The 13,179-nt window shown below is 39.6% G+C and overlaps 1 protein-coding gene across 1 annotated transcript in view; it reads left to right on the top strand.

Moving 5' to 3' along the window:
- syndig1l (synapse differentiation inducing 1-like) overlaps positions 1–13,179 on the top strand; it is a 38,893-nt gene that overhangs the window by 1,152 nt on the left and 24,562 nt on the right. The window contains exon 2 of the mRNA XM_005724998.1: positions 6,014–6,654. Coding sequence (XP_005725055.1) covers positions 6,145–6,654 — 510 coding nt within the window. The 5' untranslated portion in view covers positions 6,014–6,144. The remainder of the gene's footprint in view (positions 1–6,013; positions 6,655–13,179) is intronic.

Below are 13,179 nucleotides of genomic sequence, written 5' to 3'. Positions count from 1 at the left end.
ACACACACACACACACACACACACACACACACACACACACACACACACACACACACACACACACACACAGATAGAGACTGCCCCCTCCCTCTGATCTACCCCTGGTGCCTTTAATAATTGGGGTAGCACAAGCAAAGTCAGGCCTGATCTCTGCTTTAACTGCTTTAATAGATGGAACTGAGAAAAGTGGTACGTTTCAGCTTCCACCTTGTCTTGTTTTTATTGTTTGTTATTTTTTTGTATTTTTTAAAAGGAGATGATTCTCATTCTGTTACTGTACATTCATTCATCTGTCTATCGGCAGAATAACAAGCACGTTTAGAAATGAGTGCTACAGACTAGAAACAACCTAAATGTTGCTATCATCTGCTAATGGAGATAGTGATCAATAGGCAACAACAAAGGCAACTTAGCCAGAGCCTGCATCTCATAAACAACAAAACACTCCAGCAGAGGCATACACGGCTGCTTTTTGCAACGCCCAACCAGTGAATTATTCAAACACGTAACAGAGATGGTGGATTAACATACTGAAGAACACTTTAAATCAACCAACAAAGGTGTGGAAGACAGTAAGCCAGATGATGAGCTCAGGGGCTTCAGAGGAGCCCCGACTTCTATGTTAAAGGGAACTTGCTAAGGGTTTAATGCTTTATCAGCTCACAGATAGACATGTAGACAGAAGGGACAGCAGTGGCTGCTGTAACAGGAATAGGCTTCAGATTAATTTCAAGTGGATTATGGCATTTTACACAGTCTCCTTTGAAGATAATAGTTCATAAAATGATCAGTCAACATGGTGTTAAGTCAGTTACTTCACTTTGTCATTTTCTGTCTCCTAATCTGTCAGTGGACCTTCACGTGCTGAGGCCGGGAGTAAGATTCACTGACAAATGTAGCCTATGTTGGTATTTGCATTTTCAGCAATAAGATCTCGTGCATTATCCCGATTTGTGATCATCAATAACTGCCGGGCGCTACCTTATTATGCATATTATATGCCAGCCGCTGCCTCTAAATTAAATTACAGGAAGATGAAGTTGTTGTTGTCGGGTGCAGCGAGCAGATCTCTACATGCGGTGCACAGGAAAAGCTGTGAGAGACGCAGTCTGGATGGAACGGATTGGTAAACGTGGCCGACGGATGAGACACATTGGTATTCAGCTGCTCTTCGCCGCCGGCTGAAAATGCCCACGCTTGGCTTCAGGGTCAGAGGTCCAAGGTTGATTGGCAATGGGCTGACATGGGAAAATTGATTGTGCTGACTGGAGTCTAATGGGGTTGGAGCGCACAGACGTATCAGCGTGTCTGACATGTTAGCAGTGCCACAGCCTCATTCTTACCCTCACGCACCTGTATTCTTACAGGTTGTTCTCTAATCTTTTAACCCCTTGTCAGACACCTCTGAGATGTCTTACACGGCAGCACTGCAGCACACAGGCCCCCTCTTGTTCTGTCGCTCTCATGCTGAACTGTTTCCCTTGCAACAACGATTGCTCTGCCTCATTCGCTTTCAGCTATACCTCCCAGCTCCTTACGACTCCATAACCTCTGCTGCCCGCCAACATGCCCAAATGCACTCGACCAGAGAATCGCACAAAAGTGTGATCTCTCTCTCTCGCTTTCTCCCACCCATCTTCTCTCTCTGTCTCTTTGCTACTCTCCCTTCCTTTCCAAACACCTCCACCCACTCATACACACGTTTATTTACTCACAGCCGCACACGCACAATACACATCCTCCAACAAACAAATGCGCGCACATAAATAAACACACAAATCTGTGGTTATTTCTTCAGCATTTATCATCACCCATACTGAGTTGTCTTCGGCTTGCACTAAAATACTGTATTCACACTTTAATTCCTGTTTGCAGCCAAATAACCCTTGCTCTGCACCAGCATTGTGGCAGCAATGTATTTGCAAGGATGACAGCACCAAAAAGATTACTCAGAGCATCCCTAAGTAATGACACGAAAAGTAATCCGCTGTCAGCTCGTAGCTTTGTGCAGAGTGGGAGTTTTTACAGAAGCAAAAGCTGGGAAGTTTAGAGGAAATGTTTTTTTGGGCTGTGTGCATCACAGCCCATCATATCTCGTTCCTCAGCCCACGTCAGAGTGAATTATTTAGCATTTATTTTTGCATTAGCTGATGCACTGGTGTGTTTGGACACAAAAGAAAGCAAAATGTTAATTTGCGTATTAGACTCCACCATCTGTCACAAAATCTTGTGTACCTTTTTGGAAGATGGAAATCCCATTTAGCCGTTATCGGAGCAAATTCACTCAGTGACGCAAACTTTGCGTTTTTAACAAAAGAATAGCTGTAAGTTAGCTGCTAATTGTTTTTGGTAAATACGACAGATTTTTGTTTGTCCAAACTGATTTTTGGTAATGTTACTTTTAACGGGGAAAAATGATCCCGTCTGCCGCTGTGATTGCTGGTCTGATTAAATTTACATTTGCTAAAATTTTAGTTAGTTGGTTCCAAATGAATTAACAGCAAATTCAATTGTCTTTTTTATGTTACTCTAGCTTTTAATGGACTCTGTTCAATTCTATTTCATTTATAGAGCGTCAAATCACAACAACAGTCACCTCAAGCTGCTTCCTCCAGGACATATAGGAAGGAGGGGGCAACCTCCCTAACTTGCCCCCCACCCCCAATAAATAATGATTAAATGCAGAGTGGTGTATAAACACATAGTGAGTAATGAAAGGGGAATGAAGAAGAAATACACAGTGCATCGCGGGAAGCCTAACCCTAAAAGTAAAGAGGGTGTTTGTCTCCTGAATCCCAAACTGGGAGCCTGTTCGACAGAAGAGGAGCCTGAAAGCTGAAGTCTCTGCCTCATACTCTACTTTTAAATATCCTAGAAACCACAAATAAGCCAGCAGTCTGAAAGTGAAGTGTTCTGTTGGGGTAATGTGTTCTATGAGGTAGAGTGCACTCCAATTCATCTGGCAGATTTAGTAAATGTAGCGATGACATAACCCCAATAACTACCTCCCACCACCACCATAAGTTGTATACCCAACCAGTCACTGGTTGAAGGGTACATACAATTTCACTCAGCTGAGGTTTCATTCAACTTTGCCTTCAACAGAGCCTACTCACTACTATCCCATTGAAGCTCTCAGGCTTGGTGGCTGTCCCACATGATTATGGTAATCGCAGCTGTACTTTAGTATTAATGCAGTCGTGATTTATTGATGTTAAAATGCTATTTGTGGCCCCTTTAAGTCTTGATCCTTTGATGTCCTTTGACATTTTGAAAACACTTGGACATGGGGTGTGTTATGTAACGTTTATCACTCACTCCCTGTTGGAACCAATTAATATAAAGCAGTAGAAATACTAAAATATAAATTAACTTTGTGTCCACAAAATCTGCATGGATTATTCATTAACCCCACCAGGGAGATTACAGCTGATTTTCAGCAATGCTTGTAGCTGTCAGGGCTGCTAGCTGTGGATTTTTGACACTTAAGCACACATGGGTCAGAGAGCATCCTGCTACTTAAACAACAGCACGTAACACACACAACATCAGCATCTAAAGTATTTGGCAATCCCAGGGCCGGCTCATCTTTTTTTACAAGGTACTCACACTTATCTGACGAACTGAAGAAGTATGTGATCCCCAGGGGTATGCGCGGACCAAAAGGAGCACTGGCATGGAACAACAATGTCAGCATATTCAGACGCAGGAGGTCCAACAGGGAGGAACCATGAAAACTTTGCTGGCTGTCCAGTGCTTACAGAGCTTCAGGAAATCTGGGAGCATGGGGCTTGTGTTTTATTCATGGCGCAGAAAACATAAAAAGGATAGCTAACAAAAATCCTACATCGAGGTAATTTGAGGAAGCGAAAGAAAGAAAACTGCAACATATAAAGTAAATAAGGGAAGGGGAGTCGGGGAATCTGAGAAGGAAGTGATGAATACGCAGCAAATTAAAGAGTGTACAGAGTATAATGAGGGAGCTGTTACATACAAAGCATGGATGGAGGAATAAAGAGAAGAAATGTTAATAGAAAGAGTCTTTAGGTGATTCTAAATCAGTTTCCCCTCCAGGAACCTGAGTATGTTGGACTTTTATAGGGGCTTTTGTTCTTTTGTTCTAGAGTTTATTCCAAAAACAACTGCCTGTTTTGAGATGAATTATTTGTCAGAAAAAACAAAAACAAAGCCTAACTATTTTCACAACTTCTCCTGATCATCTCTCATCTTCCTCTAAGGGAGGAATAAATGTATGGCACAGAACACAAAAGCCTACACAGTATGAAGAATTAAACGTTATTCTAATATGATCACCAGTGCTTTACAACCACAATCAATCTACAAAGAAAGTACACGAATCTTCCGTGACATTATTAACCTATGAACTGACAGACTATTATCCTTATCCCATCACCATAATGCCAGTTTGCATTTTGTGTAATCTTGTTGTCTTCAATTGGAAATACATTACCTTCAAGCATTTAGAAATACGCCAGCAAGCCAGATATACATGATTGGGGTCAGGACCCCCCAGAAATAATCTGCTCTTGGCATTTCTATTTTAAACGCAGATTAATCAGACAAGAGTTCAGGGTGCTGACTGGGAGGCAGAAAACTCTGGACTATTTTTGCAGTATGGAAATAGCTGGGAAGGGGGGAAGTTTGTAATTTGGTTTGGATTGCTTTTTAGGACTGACTAAGGCCTATGAGTCTGGTGTTAAGTATTTGGTCCATCCTCTGAAGCTCACACTTTTCTTAGCTTTGCACTGCATGATTGGCATCAATATTATACATGTTTATAATGCTAATAATCAATGTTGGCTTCAGTATTACAAGCCTGTAGCTATTTAAGGCTGCACATCTGCAGTATACATTCATGGCAGAATCCCAGATTTTTAAACAGATATAACAACTATATTTATATACATAGTTCCCGCTCCTAAAATATAGATATATGGAAGCCAATTACAAATGTAATTTATGTCTGGATATAAACTTATGAGAAACTGTTTATTAAAGTATAATATTTAAGAATGTTAAATTCAAAACCCACTTCTAAACTGCAGGTTTATACACAATCAAAATAAGAATTATTTTAAAATCTGCATTTACATGTATCCAACTTGGAGTCTACTCAAACACCAGGTAACTCCTGTTAACACGGGATCATTATTTGCTCCCTAACTAATGAGGCCATTTAAGTCTTTGGGAACATTCTGCATGTTCCCTTATTTCTCAAAGGGTCTCTACAGTGAATGTATCCACATGTTTGATTTGGCACAGATTTTATACCATATTTTTTCAGGGGGGGTTGTGACCCCCAGAAGCAGTAATTCGTGTGTTCGAGTGTAAGATAAATGTGTGAACCACTATTATGAATCATCACAATACAGTTACAGAATACTAGCAAGTCATTTTTAATGCTCTACCCGCTGTGTTATGTCCATCGTCAACCGATTTTATTTATCGTACATTTCATAGCCGATGTGTAACTGATTTTAGTATAATGAGTCATAAATTTATACATACATGGGAGCCTTCTGAGCTTTATATGGGTAGGAGGCCTCAGCTTATCAGGATCAGACTGTGACAGTAATGACACCCCAATGATCTCTATAAACAATGTAGTGATAAAAATCAAATTAGGTGGACAGAGAACACATGGACACTGATGGTGGAGGTTGATATTTTTAGTAGATGGAAATTTCTATGATGTACTGCTGTTAATACTCCAGTGTGTGTGTGTGTGTGTGTGTGTTCATGTTACTTTATGTGTCTAGAGCAAGGAAGCAAATTAAACTTAATTGAGTCGTCTGCAGGGTGCACCTCTCGACAAGCAGAATGTTGTAAAATTTGTTTCTGCCGAGGAAACGACAGCTAAACTTTGATCTGATGCGAGCGAGATTTGAGTAACTGCTACCTGCTGGTACATGACAAATAAAATTCTCCTTCCAAGTTTTCCACTGACTCTAAAAACGCTCCCCGTCTCTATTGCTGTTTCTTTTTCCTCTAGGTCTCAGAGTGCTTAATGCCATTAACTCCTTCACTGACATAAACCAGTCACCGAGGAGCCTCTTTCACATCACTCTTTCATCTCCCTGCTGTCACCGAGAAGCTCCTTCCACTTTTTTACCCCTGCTGATTATGGAGAATCTCAGTGAACTCCAAAATCCATTGCTGGACAAAAACAGTAAACACATGATCAATGGTTACGGAGGAGAATTCCCCAACAATCATTACCAGGAAAACATTATAAACTACTTCGCTGGAGGAGGAGGTGGAGGAGGTGAAGGTGGAGGAGGAGGAAAAGTGAGTAATGGCAATGCAGTGAGCGGAAGTTACAATACCAACGGGAAGGTGAAATCCCAGCAGTTTTTGGATGCCACCTCGCTACATCTGGCAGTAGAAGCCTTCTACAGACCCAATTTCATCCTATACAAGGAGGACAGTGGCAGCATTAAGGCTAAGGAATACAGAAATGAGTGCTGTGAGACCACCTTCACTGAGAAAAAGGCAAAGGAGGTGTCCAACACAACAGGGGCAGACACGCCCAGCACGGAAGAACCCCAGACGAAGCTGCTGGAGGACGGCGAACACATCAAGATCCAAACGGTTTCCTATGAGGTGGAGGAGGAGGAGTATGTGGAATATGAGGTAAGGGCAAAAAATGCATTCAGCATGGAAAGACAATGCATGATAGAAAGCTTGCATTATTTTAGATACTTTTTAAAATTTGCTCCGTTCTTAACAAAAAGCACGTAGAACTAAAATTAAAATAGAAGAATCCAAAAGTAATAAAAAAAATGAACTTGTTTAGCACCTTTCAAGAAACCCAAGGGTGTTTACATGCTTTACAAAAGTATATAAGTAAACAAAAAGGCTGGAGGGTGAACGCTTTGTTGAAGAGATTATTTTTGAGAGGTTCCTTAAGAGTTCAGTGTGGGGTGTTTCAAAGTTCAGATTACAGAGAGTTCCAGAGGGTGGGGCCTGCCACACTGAAGGCTCTGTCCCCAGAGGTGTGGAGGGTGGTGCGTGGGACAAAAGCAGGCCCATTGCATTAGAGACTGTTTGTATGGGTGCAGCAGGTCAGATAGGTACCGAAGGACCAGAATGTTGAGGGATTTGTAAGTGAATTGTACCGAATAGTACCATATACATAATATTTTAATATACATATAAATTTCAGTTCAGTCATTCATAGACGCATGTGCAGTTTCGTAGGAAAAACCCAAAGCAGGCAGCTAATGTGGGTGTGCATGTGTTTCTGTTAATTGACAGCAAGCTTGCTTGTATTCCTGTGGTAGATCTGCATTTATATCATCACACCAAAGGATTGAGCTTAGCTCCTGGATCAGTCTGCCATTTTTGCTAAACACAAATCCATTTGATCCACTGACCTTGGCCTCAATTCCCAACTCTTGTAAAATTCATCGTTAGATAATAATAAATCACCCATGTCTGCCTCACACAGGAATATTAGGTACCACAGCTTTAGCCACAGTATTTTCACTCTCAACCGACATGACCAATAGCACAAAGCACTCCAAAGGATTTAGGGGATTGGACTGGTGGAATAGGGTGTTAAGAGTCGACCAGTGTCCTGCAACGCTTAATGGACTGGCTGCCACACACCTGAGTCCACTAGAATGAACCTGGACTGCAGTGATAAACATGCAGCTGCAGAAATGCTGCGTGAAATGGGTATATATAGCTCATAGAAATAGAAGCTGGGGAAGGGAGGAATGTAAATGATTAACTGAGCTCATCCTGGCAGGATGAGCTGAGGAAAAAATTTGATGTGCAAATGTCAAGAGCAAATAAAATCCAGATTTTCTGATGTGAAGGTTTATTCCATTGTAGTTGTAGATTTGCACACAAAATAAGAGCGAATACATGAGTTACAATTCTTACTGAATTCACACAAAGTCTCTATTCATAGACTTCTAGAGGTTCCTTTTAACCCACTCAAAGGTTAAGCGAACACATTACCATATAGTTCATATTTTTCCACACACTTCCTTTTTAAAAATGAACAAGTGCTTAAAAAAGCATCATCAGGCCCCACAGCCAGATTTGAGATGTAAAAGAGGCAAATACACAGTGGGACTCATTATGTAGCCTCCCAACAGGAGATCATTGACACCACAAAGTGTGTGGTGTCTCTACCACCAGGCCCACAGTCTGACACAATGTGCAGAAGGAAGACTAGAAAGCCCCTACACTGACATGCAAAAACTCGTCTGTGTCTACCATTCGAAACACTGCCATACAGGATGTATTTGCAATGTAACTAGCAAACAGCTACCAATCAATAGCATATTGATTTGTTCTCTCATGCAAAAAAAATACACATCAGTAACTTGCACAGAATGCAAGTTACTAGTTTTTGTATTCTTCACTGCCTTTGCTAGCACTCTGCTATTGTTTTTATGTACTTTTATTCCAAACAGTAACCTGAAAGTAACAGCAGGACTGTGGCTATGGACAATAAAAAACACATGGATTTAGCTTATAGGTTGTAAAAATAGATCCAATATCAAAGTGCCTTATAACTTAATTCTGTCTAAAGGCCTTAAAATGGGAATGGGTCTATGGAACGTATATAGGAAAACCGCTTTTTGGCTTGACCTTTATATAAACACTCTCTCTCTAAATTTCTTACTTACTTTATTGGCTTAGTCAAATTTGGGTCACACTGAATTAAAACAATTTGAGCCTATTTTGCAAGTCTCGGCCTTAGTGTGTTTCAAAATGAACGACTATCTGTGGTAGGAAATTGTATGCTTATTGGCTAATAACTTGCCAGTATCAAGTTGTTAGCTCGTGAGCATGCAGTTTTCAGTCAGACTAGGGCCTCCTCGTCATGTAATTTCTTTTCATTGTTTCCAACCAAGATGATGATGGCAGAAACTCCCATATTGAGGCTCCAAAACCGATGGGTAATATCACAGCACCTATACCCACCTTTTATACGGTCTATGATTTTGACTCCCATATAACAACCCATATAAATCCCATATAAAAAGTTTGTTCTTTAGAGATCGTAGCAGAAACTCAACAGGGTGCCTTTAATGACCCACCTGAAACTGAAAATCCTAAATCCTAAATGTGAAGAGGTACTAGATTATTTTGTGTAGCACATGTGGACTTTTAAGGCATATTGTGAAATATGAAAAATACAGTTTGCCTAATGTAACACAATTTTATTTGTTTAAAGCATAACATGGGTGCCAATTTGTGTGACACTCTGCAAGCGCTGCCATATATTAGCATCCTTTGTTTTAGGCACTAGGTCTTACATGACCAATGCTCAACTGATCCAAAATCCAGCCTCGTTTCCTTTCACAATGTGATTACAAAGAAGAAGAAGAAGTTTTCCTTTTCCTTTTTTTTTTTTTTTTGTTTACTCCACATTGACTTTTTGAAGTTTTTAATCCTTTTATCTAGTCTGCTTCTCTTTATTTGCAGCTCCTCCTTAGTGAGTTGTATTGATTTAATAAAGGGATCAGTAAGGTGTAATGGTTTTTGCCTGACTCAGCTGAATAGAGCAATGAGAAAAGAGTTTTTCTCTATGGTTTCTTTCTTTCTTTTAGAACCATTGGTATTGCTTAACCAAAACTACTTCTTTTGCGATGTCTAATCCATAATCATCATTATTCCTGTGACCAGGAATGATACCACCAGTGTAAAAAGCATATTATCTGTAAAGTTTCTGAATTACTAAAACTAATAACTAGAAAGCTAATCAACCAAACTAAGCAACAAAAAAATTTGCAGGCTTATAGAACAGCAAACATTGAAGTGCAGTGCTTCCGACTACATAATGTGATCTATGTCTGCTTGAAGCATGATTCTGGTGATTAGAGTTATGGTATTTTTGTCAGCTTGGTTAAGATTTGGACAAAAGCCTTTTTACTGGTGTGCTGGACCTTAATACTACTGTATGTGCCGGTTTTATATAAAGACAGAAATATGAATGCAAATTCTTTAGATCAAATATATAAAGCCCATTCGCTTAGAATCACTTATAAACAGACCTTTGCAGTGTTTCAGGCAGGCACAGTGTTAGCATTAGTCACAAACCCCATTCCTGGCCAGTTGGGCCCATCCAAAAACATGCTTTATAAATCAGGCAGTCTTCATTTACACAGAAAGCTGTTGGGGTCATAATTTGTGTCATTCTCTCTGCTGCCATTTTAATATCACCACCTGCCGTTTCTCTTCATTTCTCTTAATTGGATGCCATTTTGAAAAGGCTGTCAACCTGATCCACCCAATCCCAAAAGAACTAGTATAGCAGCTGATATCCTCATAGATCTTCTCACCTTTTTGGCATCATTTAAATTAGTATGAACTTTATCTGGACTGCTAGTCGTTTCCTTCACTTCCCATTTCAATCAAATGAGTTGAGATTTGCTCTTGTTGGACTTTTTTTTATTAACCAAAGTAAAATGATCCAATTTGGCAGTCCAGCTATGGGTTATTCTTAACAATTAGAAACTTACTTGTTCACTGTCATCTAATAATCATAATGGGTTTAAAAAATATATAAAGAAAGTCAAAGTTCCTGGTCTGAAAATTGAAGCTGATGTTTAAGTGTAATAAACCAGCTTTTTGATTCCTATTGTAACAGACTACAAAAAAGTAACCATGTGAGTTAATGGTCATTTTCAATTGTGTATGATATTTATTTTGTAAACTGTTTCCATTTTTATAATAGACAGCAGACTACCGTGTGTATGTTCACTGTCTGCTAAGGTTCTACCTTGGAACCATAACTCACTCATGATGTGCAATTTCAAGAAATGTGATGATGTGGTGTTACCTTGGCTATATTCTTTTCTTAATACACAGTGTTTATATACATAAGGTTTGAAGTATGTAGAATCACCAAATAAATTTAAAAGTCTAAATTTTGATATATTTTTTTAATCATATAATCCGTATCTGCATTGTGAATCGATACATCACTCATGCTAAATACAATTATCCCTTAATTGAGTGATAAACTCATTTATAGGGTTCTCTTACGTTCCCTATAGTAAACCCCAGATTGTCATGAAAGGTATTTGCCTTACCCATTACACTACACAGCCAGCTGTCTTTGCCCGCATCGCCCTTATTAAAAGCCTGGTGCCATCACATGTTTTAAACGTCTGGCGCTGCTTATAGTATTAAACGCCTGGCACCAATTACAATGGAATTTAAAATGGCAGGTGGCATTAGTACTGTAGTTTCATTCTGCTTGTTCTCTGCTTACCACATTGCCCCTACATTGGTAGCAGTTTGGCAGCTTTGGTTAATTTACTTTGTGTTCCTGACCTCGTGTTGTTGTGACGCACAGTAATGCAGACAGGGAGCATTGTTTTTTCAGCGTGGATATTGCTGTTTTTGATGGTTGCAAACAATTTCATGGTCCATTACCACAATCACCTGAACTGGATTTGGCGTAGAATGGGATTTTTCATAACAACTATATATCTGTATTAAATTTGGTCTTTTCCAAAATGTATATAGCCCTCCATCCCACATCCCTCAATTTAGTTCTCTCTTCTATGTGAGTGTTGAGTGGTTAACCTGTTAGCAGTCGGACGTACCGCCCACGGTACATTGGATGGTTTAGGGGACTAATTGGACTGCTAAGTGGTTAAGGATGACTTGTGTTGTGAAGTCACACAAGTCATGACGAACTGAACCTCAGGTTGTTTAAATATCTTCAGTTCAGCTTTTGTACACTTAAGTGAATATTGCTGCTGATGGATGCTTGCATGAATTCAAACAGTGCACTTTCCACTACAGCTAACTTAACTCTCATATTCCCTCCGTCAGTGTGTAGTCATGTTAGATCTGATATATTGCCTACCTTAAATGGTAGTTCAGTCACAAGATGTTAGTCACAAGCTCCTTTCTATCCAACCATTTAAGGCTCGAAGCTGTCTCACCCAATTAACACACTTTATACCTGAGGTGGCATTCATACTGGCTGAGCTGTGCTCACCAAATTGTTCTTATATTGTCCCACTTCAGATCTGTAAGTTCCCGAATTCCTTAGTCTTTTCTTGCAATAACAAAAGTTTCTTTGTTCATAATATCTACATTTAACTGTATAAGTCTCTTATGGTCCCAGGGACAGTGCGTGCCATGCCTACTCAGATTGTTCCAGAGAAAAATTCCAAGTCATAGCCAAATTCAAATGTGTGCTGTAGTAAATCTGTATCCTGCCTGACTTCTCAGTCCTTGTCGAACTGTGTGCACATGCCAGAGCTTCATTTCCACTCCATCAGTTATCCACTGGATATAGAAACGCCCTAAAACATTCAATTAATACTTGTGCCTGCTTCACCTCTCATTAAACCTGTCAATGAGAAGAAGTACAGTTTAACTAATTGTATGTCATTGCTGAGCGTCTACAACAGCAGAACGGCTGTCTTTATACACTACCGCTACACAGATGTGGTTACTTATAAGGCTTCTACCACAAATGTATCACATTACTCCAGCAGTACTTGAATCTTGATTATTAAACACAGAAGGGTAATGAAATAGTTTTTTTTATACCTCTCATATATATTAGAATCAGCCTCACCTGGTTTTGAATAATTTTAGGTTTATACAAAGAAAATCAAATTAATTTGGTATTTTTTAATTGCATTTGTGAACAACTAACATAATTTGCATGTGTTCTTTGAAAGGAGGACCTGAATCTGTTTTTTGAGTGTATTGTAACAAATTCCACAGAATATAGTGCATTAAAATGAATAAAATACAAATAAATAATATTAGGGTTTAAATCGGAAGAAGTTCATCGCTCATTAAAAGCAGAATTAAGTGAGCCTTGAGTTGAGGAATAATTAAAAGTCTAAATTAGTGTTTTCCCAAACCTTTGGAGCCACGGCATATATTTCACATCAGAAAAATCATGCGGCACACCACCAAACAAAAATGTCACAAAAAGCATATTGATTATTTTTCCCCGTGCCCCAGGTATAGCGGGATTGGCTCGGTTTGTCCGTAGTGTACATTTTTTGCTTTCTTCTGACCACTACTCATGCTAGGGCCTTCATCTGTGTCAGAATTTTCTCCAGGACATAATAATGGATTGGATTTATATAGCGCTTTTCAAGGCACCCAAAGCGCTTTACAATGCCACTATTCATTCACTCTCACATTCACACACTG

This window comes from Pundamilia nyererei, unplaced genomic scaffold (genome assembly GCF_000239375.1).
Source record: "Pundamilia nyererei isolate P.nyererei 1_Seehausen unplaced genomic scaffold, PunNye1.0 scaffold00013, whole genome shotgun sequence".
Taxonomy (NCBI): domain Eukaryota; kingdom Metazoa; phylum Chordata; class Actinopteri; order Cichliformes; family Cichlidae; genus Pundamilia; species Pundamilia nyererei.
The sequence above is the reverse complement of the archived record's forward strand: the minus strand, read 5'-3'. Positions and strand labels throughout refer to the sequence as shown.